Here is a 19,726-nt window from a genome sequence, read left to right on the forward strand (position 1 = left end):
TTAAGCAGGTTTCCTATCTTAAGACTATATGTCAAAATAACCAAATGTTTGACATCCAGTAGCTGATGATTAATAAATCAATGTGCTCTACTGGTGTTGTTAAACAAAACAAACAAACTTTTAGTACCCATGACACAATGAAAGATTTTAACCAATCACTGGCTGTGAGATGTTTGGACCAGTCCATTGTGACACTGGGGGGGGGGGGGGGGAATGCAGATAGGTAGAGACGTCAAGTTGAGTATTCATGAAAAAAAAAATTCTTCAATTTGTTTCTAATGGGTGTAGTGTGAATAATCTTTTAAAAAAGTAAAACAAAGATCTCAGAAGGATTATATAAATACTCTTATTTCATAATCAAATCGCCAATCTCCTTGGTCAAATCAAAGGTGAATACATATAGGTATTTGTTTATCGACATACATGTATAGCAGGGCTCGAACTTAAGAATTTACCACCCACGGCCCACCGATGGCAATTTTGAGCCTGCCCCTGGTAATTTTTTAAATGGTAACTTTTGCAGCAAATACGTATGACTGAAAGGTCTTTTTTTTTGCATGTAAACATATTTCAAATGTACAAGTGTTAAATACTGGCAGATAATGCACACCAGCTGTTATCATTTTGCTATTGTTGAGGAGTTTTATTGCAGTATTTTTTATTCAGCGGCATAAATTTGCTGCCGGTGACGCTCCCGACCCATGGCAAATTATAGCTCAACGACGGCAATTGCTGTCAGTGCAGTCGTTAAGTTTGAGCCCTGATACAAATGCAGTTTGATTTTTATTTTGATATGTGATTTTTAATTGTTCCATTTACTGGTAAGCTTAGAGATGTGATGATGATTTTATTTCATGCTTTAATTTCATATATTTTGTATAATTTCATAGTATTTTACTGATCTCGTTTGACAGGAGAGGCAGCGGGTCTAGCTATGGGGTTAGTGATGCTGGGCACGAAATCCGCTACCGCCATAGAAGACATGGTGGCTGTAAGTTTTATTAGAAATTCTTATTACGGTTTAATTCTGTTGTTTGCGAATAGCAGACTGTATTTCTTTTACCTTTGAAGTCTGTAGCTTTAAGTACCTGGGCCCATCCTTATAAAACTTTAGAGGTTAGACTCCAGTCATTCATGATGTCACATACATGCAGTGAGTGTGGTATTGACATAATGTTAAAGGGTCATACCCTAGTTTTTAAACACTACAGCATATTTTTCACTATTAGAGCCGTTTATGATCACTGAAATCAAACATTACTTATATTTTATTGTTTAGATTATCCATTTCCATCCAGCTGAAGTGTTTCTGGTCATCCTGGTGTTTTTAATACCACAAAATGCATTTTTCATATTTTTAAAAACGCACGTGCGTCTGGCCTATTTTTTAAAGGATATTTCCCGGTTTTAACATCACAAAGTGTTCTTTCACTCTGTTGTAACATTAACCAAATGTCTTACAGGTTTGTAGATTAACCAAACTTAGTGTCCATTTTCATTGTCCGTTGAAACTAGGGTTTGCGCCTTTAAAGTCTTGAGTCTAGACAGAAATGTGTTTTTGTCCCCCATCTGTGGGAAAGTGCATATAAAAGATTCTATGCGGCTTATAGGGGAAAATGTAGCAAGTTTTGTCTAACTATCAGAATGATCATGTTTGACACCCTATAGCCGATGATTAAAAAAATTAATGTGCTCTAGTGGTGTAGTTAAACAAACAAACAAACCTTAGCTCATTGTGTGGTGGAATTTCTTTAAGCTAAGTCTCACGTAACCTTTTTCTCGACTAATAGCTCTTGTGTGCTCATGTGTCATAACTCAGTGGTGGTTTTTGTCCATAGAAGGTGGGTTGATCCATAGCACAGTGTATCTTAACTGTATTTATTTTATTTCAACTTATTTCTGTATTTATATCCAGTTATGATTCAAGCATGCACACCTCAGCTATCTGTCCAGGACGGTGGGTTAGTTATTAGTTGTTAGTGGTTACACCTACCCAATCAATCATTAAAACTAGCTCTGGGTGGGAGCCTGTACCGGGCTGCGAACCCAGTACCGAGGCCAGTATACATCATTCATTTGAACTTATTTTTAGTGCCTACATCCAATTAAGGTTCAAGCATGCTGTCCTGGGCACACACACACCTCAGCTATCTGGGCTGTCTGTCCAGGACAGTGGGTTAGTTGTTAATTGTTAGTGAGAGAGATGACGGTGTAGTGGGCTTACACCTACCCATTGAGTTGTTAAAAACTCACTCTGGGTGTGAGCCAGTACCGGGTCTGTGAACCCTGTACCTACCAGCCTTATGTCCGATGGCTTAACCACGACACCACCGAGGCTGGAATATATCAATGAAGAGATTGGGTTTTATAAGTGAGGCCTTAACTACGACACATCTGAAAATATCCGCCTAAATCCCTTGAGTAGCGTAACAATGGCCCTTCAAGTGATGTGTTATTTGTGTCGTCACGTTGGCTTAGCAGTAGTAATGATGATTGCTGTCTGGAGAGGTGGGCTTCTCAGACAGATAGTCTTTTCTCTTGTTCCGTCTTTACCTGTCAGGTAGAATCGCTTTGTGCTGTCAGGGCCATCAATCATGTGTTAAAAATGTTTACACAAGCTGGGTCAACTCGGTGCATGGAATTGTCTATTTTTGTCATCTCATATCCATAGCATTTCATTGATATTTTTTTTGCTTTAGTGACCGAATAGACTACAGGTTGTTATCCTTCAATGACCAAGTAGACTGCAGTGTGATATCCTTAAATGACCGAGTAGACTGCAGTGTGATATCTTAAATGACCAAGTAGACTGCAGTGTAATATCCTTAAATGACCGAATAAACTAGTGTGATATCTTTAAATGATCGAGTAGACTGCAGTGTCATATGCTTATGTGACCAAGTAGACTGCATTGTGATATCCTTAAATGATCGAGTAGACTGCAGTGTGATATCTTTAAATGATCGAGTTGACTACATTGTGATACCCTTAAATGACCGAGTAGACTGCAGTGTGATACCCTTAAATGACCAAGTAGACTGCAGTGTAATATCCTTAAATGACCGAGTAGACTACATTGTGATATACTTAAATGACTGAGTAAACTACATTGTGATATCTTAAATGACCTGGTAGACTACTTGTGATATCCTTAAATGACTGATTAAATTGAAGTTAGATCTCGGTTAGTGACTTCACTAAGGTCTTTTTTTAGTGACTTCATAAACTGTACTAAGATCTTATTTAGTGATTGTAGACTGCAATAAGATTTTAGTTTCTGGGTTGATGTGAGTAAGATCTCTTTTAGCAACTTTTTAAACTACAGTAACATCTCTTTTAGTTACTAGCTAGACTGCCATAAAATCTCCTTTAGTTTCTGGGTAGACTGTAGTAAAATCTTTAGTTACTGAGTAGACTGTAGTAAAATCTTTAGTTACTGGGTAAACTCCAGTGAAATCTTGTTAGTATCTGAGAAGACTGGTATGATACTATTGTGATCTAATTTAGTGACTAAGTAGACATCAATTGTCTTGTAGCACTCATTTAATATTTTTTGTACCAGCTTTCAGTGTTTAAATAATAAATAATTTTAAAGATGAACAAATAATTAATTCTGTCATGGGTTCTTTTTGTTACAAGACTGTCACTATTTATGCTTTGGTTCCTGTTTGTTAAAGTTTCTTCTGTTGTTTCATTTAATTAAGTACGGTACTATTAAAAAATTGATCAAATGTGGTAGGGTTGGGGTAGGGTGAGTGGTGCAAAAGGGTCTGTAATTGTTTTGCACCAGGTAGGGTGGACATATTTTCCACAATGCATACATTGTTTTAATTTTAAAAGAAAAATATATTAAAACAAATGCTATCATAGTGACAAAGTTTAAAGTTTGTTTTGTTTAATGATAACGCTAGAGTACATTGATTAATTAGTTATCGTCTATTGGATGTCACACTTGCGTAGTCTTCAGAAAACACCACACTATATTTTACCATTAGCAGCAAGGGATCTCTTCTATACACTTCCCCCACCGACAGGACAGTACATACCATGGTCATTGATATACCAGGTATGGGGCTCTGGTTGGAACAAGAAATCCACATGATCAATTCTTAAACAACCCCAAAACGGTTCATTCTGTTTCCAATTTATTTCCACAATACAACTTCTCATCTACAGTGAAACAGGGTAAAACCCCTCTAAAGCAGACACCCACGGGACCAAGTAAAAAGTCTGGTTTTAACCTTTAGACTACTGGATTAATTTTTAACAAAAACCACGTTAAGTGGGTACAAGTTTATGATTTTTACTCACATATATTCACTTAAATGTTTTATAAATACATGAAATAAAGTTCATATATGAATCGGTAAGTATTATTTTCGTGGGTTTTTTTGTAATTTTTATTATTTTTAGATCAGCTAATGGTAATTAAAATTAGGCAAAAAAAAAAAAAAGTTGCGTTTACTTACGAGCATTTGTGGCCAGCTGTACAGTATTTATGTCCATTATTCCTGATAACAGTGGTTTTCTGACCAGAATTTTTTTTAAACCCGAACTACGATTCATATTGCAATATTTGGTAATTTTTGTTGTTGGTAAAACGATCAAATTTATTATCAAATTAGCTGTCACAATCAGCTATTGATCCCTGAAAATTATCGCGACGTGCCGCCATTGTTGTCAAGCGAAAATACTTGCCGAAAACCACTTTTTGAACTCAAAACTTCAAGGTATTTTCAGTTGCAAAAATCAAAACAAAAGCCACCATTTAGAAAAAAAATCTGTTTTCTTTTATTATATTTCCGTTTCCAGTGAGTGCCGTGTGCAAAACGGCGGGAAATATGAATTGGGGAATGCACTGCATACAGTATACAGTATGTCGACTGACGTGACTCGGGCGAGATATCTCGCCTGCAGTACTCAGAAGGTTAAGGGGTATCCGGTTTAGAGAGGTTCTATTCTGTACTGATATTTAAAAAGGGGCTTTGAAAAACGGTCGGTTTTGAAGGAATTCTGATTTACACAAAGTCCTGTTTTGAAGGGTTTTTTTTTTTTACCCGTCCCAGGCCCCACTACTGTCCATGACAGAGCTGTGACCTGTGAGGGACATACCCGAAAACCATAAGGCTATAGGGGCATGTTAATAGAATTCACAATCACGATCACTATACTCATATTTACTTTTTTCTTCTGTTTTTTTTATAGTAAGGGCGAGATTTAGCCCAGTGGTAAAGCGCTCGCTTGATGCACGGTCGTTTTGGGATCGATCCCCGTCAGTGGGCCCATTGGGCTATTTCTCGATCCACCCAGTGCACCACGACTGGTACATCAAAGGCCGTGATATGTGCTATCCTGTCTATGGAATGGTGCATATAAAAGATCTCTTGCTACTAATTGAAAGACTAACCTATGAAATGGTGACAGCAGGTTTCCTCTCAATATCTGTGTGGTCCTAAATCATATGTCCAACACCATATAACTGTAAATAAAATGTGTTGAGTGGTGTGTCATTAAATAAACCATTTTCCTTCCTTCCTTGTTTTACAGTATGCCCAGGAAACCCAGCATGAAAAGATTCTACGCGGGTTGGCCATGGGGATTGCACTGACCATGTATGGTCGTCTGGAGGAAGCCGACGCCCTCATCGAGAGTTTAACCCGCGACAAGGACCCGATTCTTCGCTGGTCGGGAATGTACACGATCGCAATGGCCTACTGCGGGTCTGGAAACAACCAGGCCATCCGAAAACTCTTACATGTTGCGGTATGTTTTATTTTGTTTGTTAAGTGATTAAAAAATTTCTGTTATACAATGTATTCAATTATGATTGGATGATCTCTCTAAAACTCTTACATGTTACGGTATGTTATCGTTTATTGTTAAATGATTGCAAAATTTCTGTTATAAATACAATATATTTAATTCTGATTGGATGATGTTTCTAAAACTCTTACATGTTGTGGTATGTTTTCTTTTTTTGTTAAATGATTAAAAAATTTCTATTATACAATGTATTCAATTCTGATTGGATGACGTCTCAAAAACTGGTGCATGTTGTAATATGTTGTTATTTTGTTCAAATGATTGCAAAATTTCTGTTATAAATACAATGTAGTTGATTCTGATTGGATGACGTCTCAAAAAAACAGAATGATATTCTTTAATAAATTACAAAAAGCAATGTCATATTATAAAATGGATAACGGAAAGGACCAAAAAATTTACTACTTGATTTAGTATTTACATCAGAACAGTAATTATTGTTAGATATTAGTTTTGTGCATCAAAAGATTTTAGAGTTTAACAGATATGTCTGAATTTAATAGTTTAATTAAAAACAAAACAAAACGAGAGAGAGAGAGAGAGAGAGAGAGAGAGAGAGAGAGAGAGAGAGAGAGAGAGAGAGAGAGAGAGAGAGAGAGAGAGAGAGAGAGAGAGAGAGAGAGAGAGAGACAGAGAGAGAGGTAAAAAGAGGAAGACAAAAAAGAAGAAGTGAGAGAGAAAGAGAGAGTGAGATTGAAAGAGAGATTGATTGATTAGTTGGTTGACAGTCTGACAGAAAAGACAATCAGAAAGAAACGGACCATGTAACAGTGGGTCAGAAAAATATGTTACTGTGCAGTCACTCTATACCAGGGTTTCTGCCAGAGGGTAAAACAGGTATGGCACCATACCCAATGTTTTTGCACATATTTTGTTTTTTACGTTAACCTTTTTAACAAAATTAATGACTTTTATTATTACTGTATGATTTTCTTAACCCTAACCCTAAACCTAACCCATTTTCTTTCTGGGAGACAGCAGGTGCATGCAGCACAAACATTGTAAATGTTCAATTCCATAGATCCATACCCAAAAATTTCTTTCTGGCAGAAACCCTGTATACATGTAGCTTTTTGCTTTAAAATTAAGATTACAACCACTCAATAACCCTTTTTATAAGCTACTGTCATCTACAATATCCCATATATAGTATTTTAAACAGTTATCTTATAACAGTGTTATAGCTGTTCCATTTAAGAAGGTGGCCCGACCTTCTTTTGTGTTTTGACGCAATCCTTTCACGTTCTGCTGCACCACTTTTTTTCTGCACCCCTCTTTTCTTGTTTGTTTTTTGTTTGCCTTTCAGTGGGGTTTTTTTTTTTTTTTTTAAAGGGTAGGGTGTCATCTACAATTTGAGACGTAGTATTTTAGACATTTATCTTATAATTTTCTGTCATCTACAATTTCCCACATATAGTATTTTTGACATTTATATTATATTATTTTCTATCACCTACAATATCCCACAAACATAGTGTTTAAGACATTTATCTTATTATTTACTGTCATCCCACATATTGTATTTTTGACATTTATATCATATTATTTTCTGTCACCTACAATATCCCACACATAGTATTTTAGACATTTATCTGATTATTTACTGTCATCCCACATATAGTATTTTTGACATTTATATTATATTATTTTCTGTCACCTACAATATCCCACACATAGTATTTAAGACATTTATCTGATTATTTACTGTCATCCCACATATAGTATTTTTGACATTTATATTATATTATTTTCTGTCACCTACAATATCCCACACATAGTATTTAAGACATTTATCTGATTATTTACTGTCATCCCACATATAGTATTTTTGACATTTATATTATATTATTTTCTGTCACCTACAATATCCCACACATAGTGATTAAGACATTTATCTTATTATTTTCTGTCGTCCCACTTATTGTATTTTTGACATTTATATTATATTATTTTCTGTCACCTACAATATCCCACACATAGTGTTTAAGACATTTATCTTCCCTGCCAATCACCGACACTTTGTCCTGCATGAGACCGTCTCATCACTTGACAGACCATCGCTGAGGGTGATGCTGACCACACTGTTATTAATTTCCTCTTGAGCCTGTGTTTGTCACGTGTCGTCATCAGCTGGCTGGTCTCTCGCTGCTCAAGTGAGATTGCAGTGCCCTCTTTGTCTGTTACTAGTATTTCTAGGGCTGTGTGTGTATTTCCGTCTCAGTAGTACGGCACTTTCTTGTGTTGTGGTGTCGCCATGGGTTGAAGATGGATATATATACATGTGTATATATATATATATATATATATATACATATATATATACAGTGCATTGTTATCGGTTTTTACCAAATACAGTCACATATATGTTAATATATGTGTTTAAAATACTATACTGATGATAAGAAATAAGGGAACACATCAAATTGTAGACCAATTTTAATTCACAACTAGCGTAATAATGTCTGTATTTCATACCAAGTTGTAATGTGGGATTAAATGTCTGTAGTGTTGACTATATGTTCCCTGTCAACTTCTGACAATATGAATTGATTTTTAATGCAGTCATTATTTCTTGTTGCTATATGTGTGATCCTTTATTTCTTTCTATCAGTATATATTCAATATATGAACCAAATTATGACCAACAATTATGAATGCTAAAACCTCTCCCCCAAAAATATTATATAAAAAAGTGGAACCTTTCATAGCTCGTTTTCCATATAACAGTTACAGGATGTTTTTACAACATCCATAGATTTGCACAACATTGTAGTCATTAGTTTTACAGGCACCCCATTGATGTTTAAAGCACAAGACTACTAATGTAGATGAAATAAACTTGTATACATTTATTGCCCAGTTAAAACCTTTTTTTTTTTTTTTGAACATCAAGTACTGTCCCAAGAGCGGGAAGTAGCCCAGTGGTACAGCGCTCGCTTGATGCGCGGTCTGTGTGGGATCGATCCCCATCGGTGGGCCCATTGGGCTATTTCTTGTTCCAGCCAGTGATATGTACTACCCTGTCTGTGGGATGGTGCATATAAAATATCCCTTGCTGCTAATCGACGCCATATAACTGTAAATAAAATGTGTTGAGTGCATCATTAAATAAAACATTTCCTTCCTTCCTTCAAATACTGTCCCAGTTACCACTAGTGACAGGACTGGTAGTATTAAATGTTTCCTGTGTCAGCATAGTAATGGGTATTTCTTTTGTATAACAAAGTTATTCTAAACTATATACAGTGAAACCCCACAAAACAGGACCCTCAGTAAACTGGAATTCCCTCAAAACAGGTAATTTTTCATGGTCCCTTTTTAAATACAAGTTCAGAGTAAACTGTTTTCCGAATACCCTTAAAACCAGACTTTTTATTTGGTCTCATGCAGGGCTAGCTCTGGCACTCGCCAAATTCACCGATTGCGAATTTTGAAAGTAGTTGGCGAATTTTATTTTAATTTGGCGAAATAATTTCAGGTCAAATTTTTTTTTTTTTAGAAAGTAACTGGTGATTTCTGCAATTGTTGAAGTTTAATAGACAATTTGGCGAAACATTTTGCTCACCCAGAGCTAGCCCTGTGATGGAAATCTGGTTTATCAGGGTTTCACTGTAGTAGTAAGGAATGTTTCTGTTATCAGCAAAGTAATGGGTGTTTCTTATGTCAACAAAGTAATGGGTGTTTCTTATGTCAACAAAGTAATGGGTGTTTCTTATGTCAACAAAGTAGTGGGTGTTTCTTATGTCCACAAAATAATGGGTGTTTCTTATGTCAACAAAGTAATGGGTGTTTCTTATGTCAACAAAGTAATGGGTGTTTCTTATGTCCACAATATAATGGGTGTTTCTTATGTCAACAAAGTAATGGGTGTTTCTTATGTCCACAAAATAATGGGCATTTGTTTATGTCTACAAAGTAATGGGGTGTTAACCTTTATCAACAGAGTAAAGGGCATTTCTTATGTCAGCAAAGTAAGGGGTGTTAACCTTTATCAACAGAGTAACGGGCATTTCTTATGTCAGCAAAGTAAGGGGTGTTTCTTTTGTCAGCAAAGTAATGGGCATTTCTTTTGTCAGCAAAATAATGGGTGTTAACCTTTGTCAGCAAAGTAATGGGTATTAACCTTTGTCAGCAAAGTAATGGGTGTTTCTTATGTCAACAAAGTAATGGGTAGTTAACCTCTGTGAACAGAGTTAAATTGTAACCCATGTACTAGCAGCGGTATTCTACAGCATGTGTCAGTAATAGCTAGTGACAGCCTGTGTGACAACCTGACTCATTAACTTGCACGTGGACAATGGCTGGGAGCACACTTGTTATTGATTTGTTCCTAATGCAGCACATTTTCCCTTTTAACGCCCTCGGTTGCTTGTTCAACTCTGCCCTTCCTCCCACCCTCCCCCGGTGGTGTCGAACCCTTTTGAGTGTCTCGTGCACATTAATTTCAAATTAATTAGTGCACATATCTGTAGATTTGGCTGCAGTGAGACTTCGAATGTCAAGGGCGGAACATAGCCCAGTGGTAAAGCATTCGCTTGATGCGTGGTCAGTGTGGGGTCGATCCCCGTCAGTGGGCCAATTTGGCTATTTCTCACTCTAGCCAGTGCTCCACGACTGGTATATCAAAGGCCGTGGTATGTGTTATCCTGTCTTTGGGATAGTGCATATAAATAATATATATTGCTGTTAATTGAAAAGAGTAGTCCATGAAGTGGCGACAGCGGGTTTCCTCTCTCAATATCTGTGTGGTTCTTAACCATATGTCCGACGCCATATAACCGTAAATAAAATGTGTTGAGTGTGTTGTTAAATAAAACATTTCCTTCCTTTTTTCCTTCGAATGTCAAGTGCAGGTCAACAAACTGAAGAACCATGGAGGGCTTCCAGTTTTATTGTTTTCAAAGAGACAGTCCTGAGTTTGCCATTATTGTAGCATGTTCCCAATTAGTATACATACAATACTTAATTACCGTTAAAAGGAATCTGTCTTACATTGACAGAGCACACGATACACACATTAAATTAAACAGACAGTACAATCACAACATTCACAAAATGGTGAAAATACATAAATAGATTAGTGTGTTTAGATGATAAACGGTAGCTGTTTGGTGTCTCAATGGGTTATGTTGACACATCAGAGAGAAAGAGAGAGAGAGAGAGAGAGAGAGAGAGAGAGAGAGAGTGAGTGTGAGTGAGTGAGTGAGTGAGTGAGTGAGTGAGTGAGTGAGTGAGTGAGTGAGAGAGAGAGAGAGACACAGAGAGAGAGAGAGAGAGAGTGAGTGGGGGGGGAGAGAGGAGGGAGAAAAAAAAAAGGGGGGAGCGAGACAGACAAAGAGAGAGTGTGTGTGTGTCTGTGTGTGTCTGTGTCTGTTTATGTTTGTGTTGCTGACTGACTGACCTAACCTGAGAGAATGTGTGTGGACATTATAGTCAGAAACTTTGTCACATTAAGGCAGCACTAGAATTTAATTACGGCTATTTGACAAATTGCCGCAGTGCCCTTGTCATATGCCCCAATGCCCTGAACATTATTTTGCATGTTACTAATTGGCCATCATACTCGAACACGATCAGTGTAAGTCAAATGGCCTTGCCCTCTTAATTTGTCAATTTCAAGGTCTGTTATGGTCATATGACTTGCTCAGATTAATATCATGCCAACTAATCTGTGTTCTTCACATTACTATTGTAGAAAGTCATTTGACAACATGTACGTTGGTCATGTTAATATCACAGAAGCTCGTATTTCACAATGAAAAATATAACTTTCCGTTATTAAACTGCCGTTTTTGTCATTAGATAGTGATAAAATATGTTCATACTAATATTTCTACCATCAATTCAGAGAGAAATGAATTTTGTTTTTTAGCCAATCATATTGCTGCCAAATGTTTTTAATGGCTCATTGAATTTGGTAATACTCATAATTATGACCTTTGGTGAAGCTGTTTAAATATATTTTGATGGAGAGAAATAAGGGAATACATTATTTGAGATCACATTTAATTCACTGTTAGAGTACTTACACCTGTATAACATACAGAGATGGAATTTAGAACTGTGGTATTGACTGCCAGTAACACATTTAATTTCTTGATATTCGGGATGAGTGTTTTGGTTGCAGTCAATATTTGCTGTTACTGTTTATATGTTCCCTTCTTTCTTTTCATCAATATAGATTTGACAAAATCAGCTGTTTATCAGTATATATTTGATAAAGTCTGCTGTTTATCAGTATATATTTAACAAAGTCAGCTGTTTATCCAGCAAAATCCCTATAGTGATACCTATTTAAACCAGACCCTGAACAAATTAGAATCCTGTGAAAACCAGCCAAGTTTCATGGTCCTGAATTTTCTAAATTCTAAAGTGCGAATCTCTAAACACTGGATCCTGTCTAAATCAATAAATATTAGGTCTCGGCATGATTTGGTTTAGACGGGTTTGACTTCTTCTTTTTCGTTTTCTTGTTGACTACACGTCGAGGCCAGCAGTGACTATGAACGATACGGTTCTCTGTAGATCACTTCTTGTGCCATACAGCTTCTTCTGGAGAGTTGTTGTAGTTGTCCAGGTAGTCTCCCTCAGCTGCTGTAGGTTTATGCAGTCTTGGATGACATGTTCTGTAGTTTCTTCTGCTTCTCCACAGGAGCACATGGAAGAAGGTATCAGCCAGCTTATATGTCTCAGTGACCCAGATAGCTATGCCAGCAGGAGCTTTGGCTTCTGTTAGGGACACCCAAGCTGGACTGGTCAATGGGTAGAGGCTAGATTGATATGGACTAAGGGTGAGGTCAGAGGTATTGCGCCGCATGGCGCACTCTAATGGACCACAATACCATGCATCAACAGCTATTATGACTACAAGTTTCACTCTATATACTGTTGCGTAAAGCACACTTTAATGTTCGATTGACACTTGTAACAAAAATTGAAAATATATAAAACACAGATGAATACTATTAACTAAACTACTAAACGTATGTATGTAGGCTTCAGTTGACATGGTGTATCGCAGTACAGTGCCAAAATATGATGACTTGATTATTTCAAATATTTTTGATTGGTGACCAACATATGGGTCACATGACATTTACTTCAAATATCGATTTTCGAAAATTAACATTTATTTTCCATAGATCCAATACAGTATATACAATTAAAGCATTGTGTTGTGGTAAATGTGACACAATTTAACCATTATTTTTTTGTGAATTATAAAACTTAAACAACATGTTTTACTGATGTGACAAAAGAAACATCTGAACAAGAATTATGTAGGGCTCACCCCCTCTTCATTGCCAGATTAGCCAGTTGCTAATTTTTATACAAAATGGCTACATAATTTAGTGTTTGGCTAATAAAATATTTCTTAAAGAATAACCACAGTTTAACAATTTTCAAGGAAATACGTGTACTCTATACATCTGAAAATTTACTAACACAGATTTGTTCCAGTGTGAGGCGCAGAACGTAGCCCAGTGGTAAAGTGTTCGCTTGATGCGTGGTCAGTCTCGGATCGATCCCCGTAGGTGGGCCCATTGGGCTATCTCTCATTCCAGACACTGCATCACGACTGGCCTGTGATATGTGCTATCCTGTCTGTGGGATGGTGCATATAAAAGATCCCTTGCTACTAACGGAAAAATGTAGCATCTTTCCTCTCTCAGACTACATGTCAAAATAACGAAATGTTTGACATCCAATAGCCGATGATTAATAAATCAATGTGGTCTAGTGGTGTTGTTAAACAAAAACAAACTTTAAACTTTTGTTCCAGTGTGAGTCCTGATTAAGTGATTTATCTGACATGAGATCAGAGAGCTAAAACCTGGAATAAATATGGCTTTCCAAGTCTTCCTTTTCGACTACGGAATAAATAAAATAATTGGTTACTGCCGTAAGATATTAGCTTTATTCCGCTCAGGTCGAATGACAAAAGTCGCATGACAGAGCCTCGTGGCATTTGCCATTGTAACCTTTCTTAACCGGGCTGATCCCCAATCTTTCATCAAATCTGTTGCAACTGTAATCAGTCGGCGAGATCATGTATGAATATTTTCGGTATCTGCAGAGTCCTTGGGGATCATCTCAAAATTGAAGGATGTCAAAAAAAAGATGAAAAAAAAAAGAAATTACTTCATCCAATGCCCGGGTGAATGGTTTTCCTGTTTATATTGTGTCTGTTTTGAACTTTATTATATTGGTTACATCACTGTCAGTTTTTAAAAGTTTCAGCAAATGTGGGATATAGAATCTCAGTATCCGTGATTTGTCTATTAAACCAATCTCGTGGCATACAGTTTGTCGACTTGTGAAATTGTTGATAATTGTAAATTACTTTTTAGTCTGTTGAGGGGATTTGGGAGGGGGCGGGGATGGGTCAAGAAGAGAGATTTAATAGTTTTTTTTAGATTGTTCAATTTTGAGATGATACCTATAGGTGACCTTAAAATAAGCACAAGCAGGGCTAGCTGTGTCACTCGTCAAATTCGCCAGTTACGGATTTTAAAAATAATGACAAAGTTTATTTTAATTTGACGATAAAAAAATTGTGTAATAATTAATATTTTGTTTGAATATAGCTATAGATTAGCATTTTTCAGATTATTTGGCGAACTTTTTTTATTACCCAGACTGATTATTCAGGGCTCTGATTAGACGATTTGTGCATGACAAGATATTTTGTTGTTTGCTGTAACCCTGTAGACTCAAGGAAATAATTGGGGAAAAAAGAAACAATTAAAAAATTCATATATGTTTTCCAGAGGAGAAAGCTTTCCAGATTTATTCAGAATTCCGGATTTTTAATCATTTGTATGATGTTTCCGGGTTTTCTGCTGTTTGTACAAAATATTTCATATTATTTGACTAAAACATACAATGTGATTTTGGTTGATACTTAACATATCTTCCAGGGTTTTATCACCTACGTTTCTAGACTCGGATAATCTGCATTATTCCCTACCATTCCTCAAAAGCTATGTAATTTTTTATTCCCAATATTGGAGTAAAAAATTCCCATTCAGTGTAAATAACAATTTTTTTTATTAATATATAAAGGCATATTTTGAAAATAAGATATAAGACTAGATATTAATTTGAATAAATATAAGTATATGTATAGTATTAGTCTTTTTGATTCTAACAAGATGTTTGTTAAATGAAACTGAAAATTACCAAAATTTTGGAAAGCAACGCTAAAATTCCTAAAGTCTTCTGAATGTGGATTGTCATTTGGAACCATTGTGCAACCATAACCCTATGACCTATGTGGTGTGTGCGCGCTTCTGTGTATAGTTTGCATGTACCGTATATATATATATTAAATATTAAAATTTCCAGATTTGTTTCTCGTAACCTACTTTAATCTCCGATTTTTCAAACAAAATTTGGCCAGCTTAACAGTGTTGTGAACAACATGTTCATATCAAGGGTTTCTTTGATTATAGAAACTGTATCATATGTAATGTTGTCTTGTGGAAAGATGTTTTAATATGCTGTAGGTTTATGGCCATTTAATCTACAACCACTGTTTCTACTAGCCGATTAGGGGCGGGACATAGCCCAGTGGTACAGCACTCGCTCGATGCGTGGTCGGTGTGGGATTGATCCCCGTCGATGGGCCCATTGGGCTATTTCTTGTTCCAGCCAGTGCACCATGACTGGTACATGAAAGGCCGTGGTATGTACTACCCTGTCTGTGGGATGGTGCATATAAAAAGATCCATTGCTACTAATGAAAAAATGTAGCGGGTTTCCTCTCTAAGACTATATGTCAAATTACCAAATGTTTGACATCCAATAGCTGATGATTAATAAATCAGTGTGCTCTAGTGGTGTCATTAAATAAAACAAACATCTGTTAGGTTATGCAATATTGAAATGGGATTGTGGGTGCTGCTAATCGAAAAGAGTAGCCCATGAAGTGACGACAGCGGGTTTCTTCTCTCATTATCTGTGTAGTCCTTCACCATATGTTTGACGCCATATAACCATAAATAAAATGTGTTGAGTGTCGTTAAATAAAAAAAAAAATTTTTTTTTTGTTTCTATTGGCCGACTATTATGATTGATTAACAGCAAAGTCATGAACGTATACCAGCAGGATATGACTTTTGATGTCACTTGTGTGACGTCACATGCATAGCTACATTAGAAAATCGCTCATTTGACCTCTAGGTCACCGTACAATGTAGCTGAAATAAAAGCTTTTTCCTTTATTTTTATGGTCTGCAGGATAAAGATAAAAGAAATTTCCCATTCTTACCTTCACAGGATAAAGCTGATATCCTACATCATTAAGTACTTAATATTCTCTATGTCATTACTGTTATGAAATATTGCTTAAATGTGCTTCTTGTGTTATAGGTGAGTGATGTTAACGATGACGTCAGAAGAGTTGCAGTTACCTCCCTTGGATTTCTTCTATTCAGGTTTGTGAAAAGGCTTGTTATTCTCTTACTGTTACCCTTTGTACTCCATTATATATTCTTCTGTATTGTTTTTGTTTTCAGTTCCTTTTTTGCATAAATGAACCGTTTGTAAAGGGCACCTGTCTTCCGTCAAAACCTTTGCCATCAAACACTTTGCCAACCATTAGTTCTCATGTTTACAAACACCTCAATACCCAACACCCTGTTCACAAACTGGCATGTGTCTCGTTGTGACAATACAAAGAACTCTAGTAAATCCAACACCTGTTCACAAACTGACATGTTTCTCTGCCTCTGGAGACCAACACCTTGCCCTCATTGAAACACCCTGCCTTCAGAGACAAACACCATGTCCTCATTTAAACACCCTGCCTGCAGAGACCAACACCTTGCCCTCGTTTAAACACCCTGCCTTCAGAGACCAACACCTTGCCCTCATTTAAACACCTGCCTTCAGAGACCAACACCTTGCCCTTATTTAAACACTATGCCTTCAGAGACCAACACCCTGCCCTCATTTAAACACCCTGCCCCCAGAGACCACCACCTTGCCCTCATTAAAACACCCTGTCTCCAGAGACAAACACCTTGCCTGTCTCCAGAGACAAACATTTTGCCCTCATTTAAACACCCTACCTTCAGAGACCAACATCATGTCCTCATTTAAACACCCTGCCTCCAGAGACCAACACTTTGCTCTCATGTCCCGGATATGGCCATTGGCAATTTCAGAGGTTAAGTCTGGGATTGACATACCTGAACCTCTTGGATATGGACATGTAAAAAGATTTTCCATACCCATTCCCTCATGTAAAAGCCCTACCTCCCAATATCAACACCTTGCCCTCATGTAAACACTGCCTTGACAAGGCAACCTCATTGTCCTCGGTGAAACACCCTCTGCCATTAGTCTGACCCATTCCCTCATGTAAACACCCTACCTCCCAATATCAACACCTTGCCCTCATGTAAACACTGCTTTGACAGGCAACCTCATTGGCCTCGGTGAAACACCCTCTGCCATTAGTCTGACGCTATATAACCATAAATAAAATGTGTTGAGTGCATCGTTGAATAAAACATTTCCTTCCTTCCTTTGCCATTAGATATCAACACCTAGCCTGCCCTCATTCCAACACCTAGCTCTGTTCCATTGAAGACCAACATGTTACCTGTGGTCACCCGTAATCCTACCAATATCTTTCCTTGCTTGACCGGCAAGTACACACATGCATGTTTATTTGAATGAAAACTAAATGATGCATAATATTTACATTCTTGAGACTTTCTAAAGTGATACCTCATCCACAAAGAATCGCTGGGTTTGTGTTTTTGTTTTATAACGAGAACTGGATATCATGTTTATTTTTCTCTCTCTTTGCCACCATCAGCAGTCAGTAACTGGCATGTGTCTCAGCTGTGATGACATCCAAAGCTCTAGTAAATGTGTCGGATATTAGGATCTGCCAGTTCTGGCAATATTGCTATAACTGCTTGATTAGAGAAGTCCATTTTCCCATTAAGCCAGTGTTTTAGAGAGATGCTGGTCTGGAAATGCAGTGTGACAAATGTGGAGGTATAATAATTTTTAGTTTAGCCAGTGAGTGGGTTGCGTGATGGCTCCCTAATTCTTGATCTCTGTTAGCTGAAATATTGAAATCTGGCATATGCTCCATAACCATGATTCCATGAACAGGCTTAATATTTAATGCAGGCCAATAAATAAGTCAGAAGAAAATGGCATTGGACCACACTCTTAACAACTTAAGGGCCACTATGTTACTAACATATTAAATATTGTGTTAACATAAAAAACATGTTATAATTTTTGAAAATTTCAATATGAAAACTATATATTCAACATATTATCATCAAATGCAAACCATATTTAATATATTCATTTGTTTTAAAAGTAGTTTTCTTGGTCATGTGGCCTCAATAACTGAATAAATATATTTTTTTTGTTTTCTCTTGTCATATTTAATATGTCATCTTCAACATGATTCCATAATAAACTGTAAACATGTTGACATAGTGAGTCAGTTTGTTAGATGATATACAAGGGTCAAACACCTTAATTTATTGTAAATATTAAACAATATGGCTGCTTAAGAAACTTATATGGAATAAATATTCTACATAAATTTAGCTCACTAAGTTAAACACAAAAATGGGTTAACTTTAAAGTTAGGGTTAAGAAAATCATACGGTAATGATAAGAGTCATTAATTTTGTCAAAATATTCACCTAAAAAAAAATATAAAAAAATCTGCAAACAGATTTGGGTATGGGCCATACCCGTTTTACCTTCTGACAGAAATCCTGCATGCCTTGTTGCTTTTATTGTTGATTTACGCACTATATAGACGGCTTCTCTTGATAATTAATGATAATGACAGCTAGCCGGCTTTACTGATCAGTCACCGGGTCGTTGATTATATACGTATTGTTGTCCGAGGAAGTTTTTTCGGACGATAATTGCACATTTGATGCACATTCTGCTCCCAATTTGCTTTTGTTTGTTGTTCCAAGGTGTGAACGATCCATTGTAAAGAACAGGTTAATGAATACGATTAATCAGTTTAATGTACTCGACATCAGTTTCTGGTTGGACGGTGTCGGTGTCATTGTAAATGATTCATGATGGCCAAGTCTGGCTATAAAAACGTTCAACAGGTGTGAAAGTACAGATTTATCCAGGAGGTCTACGGTACTGAACGTAAGCCATTCCCTCCCTTCCCAAAAGCAAGTACGGTAGCACAGAAAATTCCCAGTTTGATGATTAAATATTTTGATAATGATTTCAGTTGTGGGCCCCATTTTACAACTTGATCTTTGGGCTAAGACACACTAAAGACCATAAGGTTAATTTAGTTTTTTCAACTGAAAGTAACATGCCAACTGTTTGGACGAAGCAAATGATGTCCTAATATTATTATGACATAGGATGGGTATCCACATAATACATTTCTATCATCACAATCTTTAAAATACGGCAATTTCAAATTTATATATGTTAAGTATGACTCCAATGATTATAACAGGTTTTTTTCAACTATTCAGTTACAGTTGTTACCAGTACATCATTTGTTTGCAAGCTTAATGGACAAGATATGACATTTTTGTAAGAAAATATTGAGTGATTTATCCATAACATTATTTTTGCCTGCAGGGAACATTTTGTTCTGTATTGCATCACAATTCGCTACGCAAGTTTTAGAGATTGCTACACAATTTTAAGACATTAAACAGTAGTTGCTAATCAATTTTGAATTGACTAGAAATAACGCTAATCAAGATTTGGAGAACAAAATGTTCCCTGGTCTCTCAATATATAACGGTTCACCATGTAAACTATTTGGTGTTCACAAGAATTTAAAATTACATAACTGACACACTGACAGACAGAAGAATGGTTAAGAGCTACTATTTGGCAAACTAAATCAAAATTACTCATTAGCTCT

The 19,726-nt window shown here is 36.5% G+C and overlaps 1 protein-coding gene across 1 annotated transcript in view; it reads left to right on the forward strand.

The window, feature by feature from the left end:
- Window positions 1–19,726, forward strand: part of LOC121371521 (26S proteasome non-ATPase regulatory subunit 1-like) — a 356,152-nt gene that overhangs the window by 26,819 nt on the left and 309,607 nt on the right. The window contains exons 19-21 of the mRNA XM_041497471.1: window positions 915–991; window positions 5,548–5,763; window positions 16,198–16,262. Of these exons, the coding sequence (XP_041353405.1) occupies window positions 915–991; window positions 5,548–5,763; window positions 16,198–16,262 (358 nt within the window). The remainder of the gene's footprint in view (window positions 1–914; window positions 992–5,547; window positions 5,764–16,197; window positions 16,263–19,726) is intronic.

Source organism: Gigantopelta aegis, chromosome 1 (genome assembly GCF_016097555.1).
Source record: "Gigantopelta aegis isolate Gae_Host chromosome 1, Gae_host_genome, whole genome shotgun sequence".
NCBI classification, from domain to species: domain Eukaryota; kingdom Metazoa; phylum Mollusca; class Gastropoda; order Neomphalida; family Peltospiridae; genus Gigantopelta; species Gigantopelta aegis.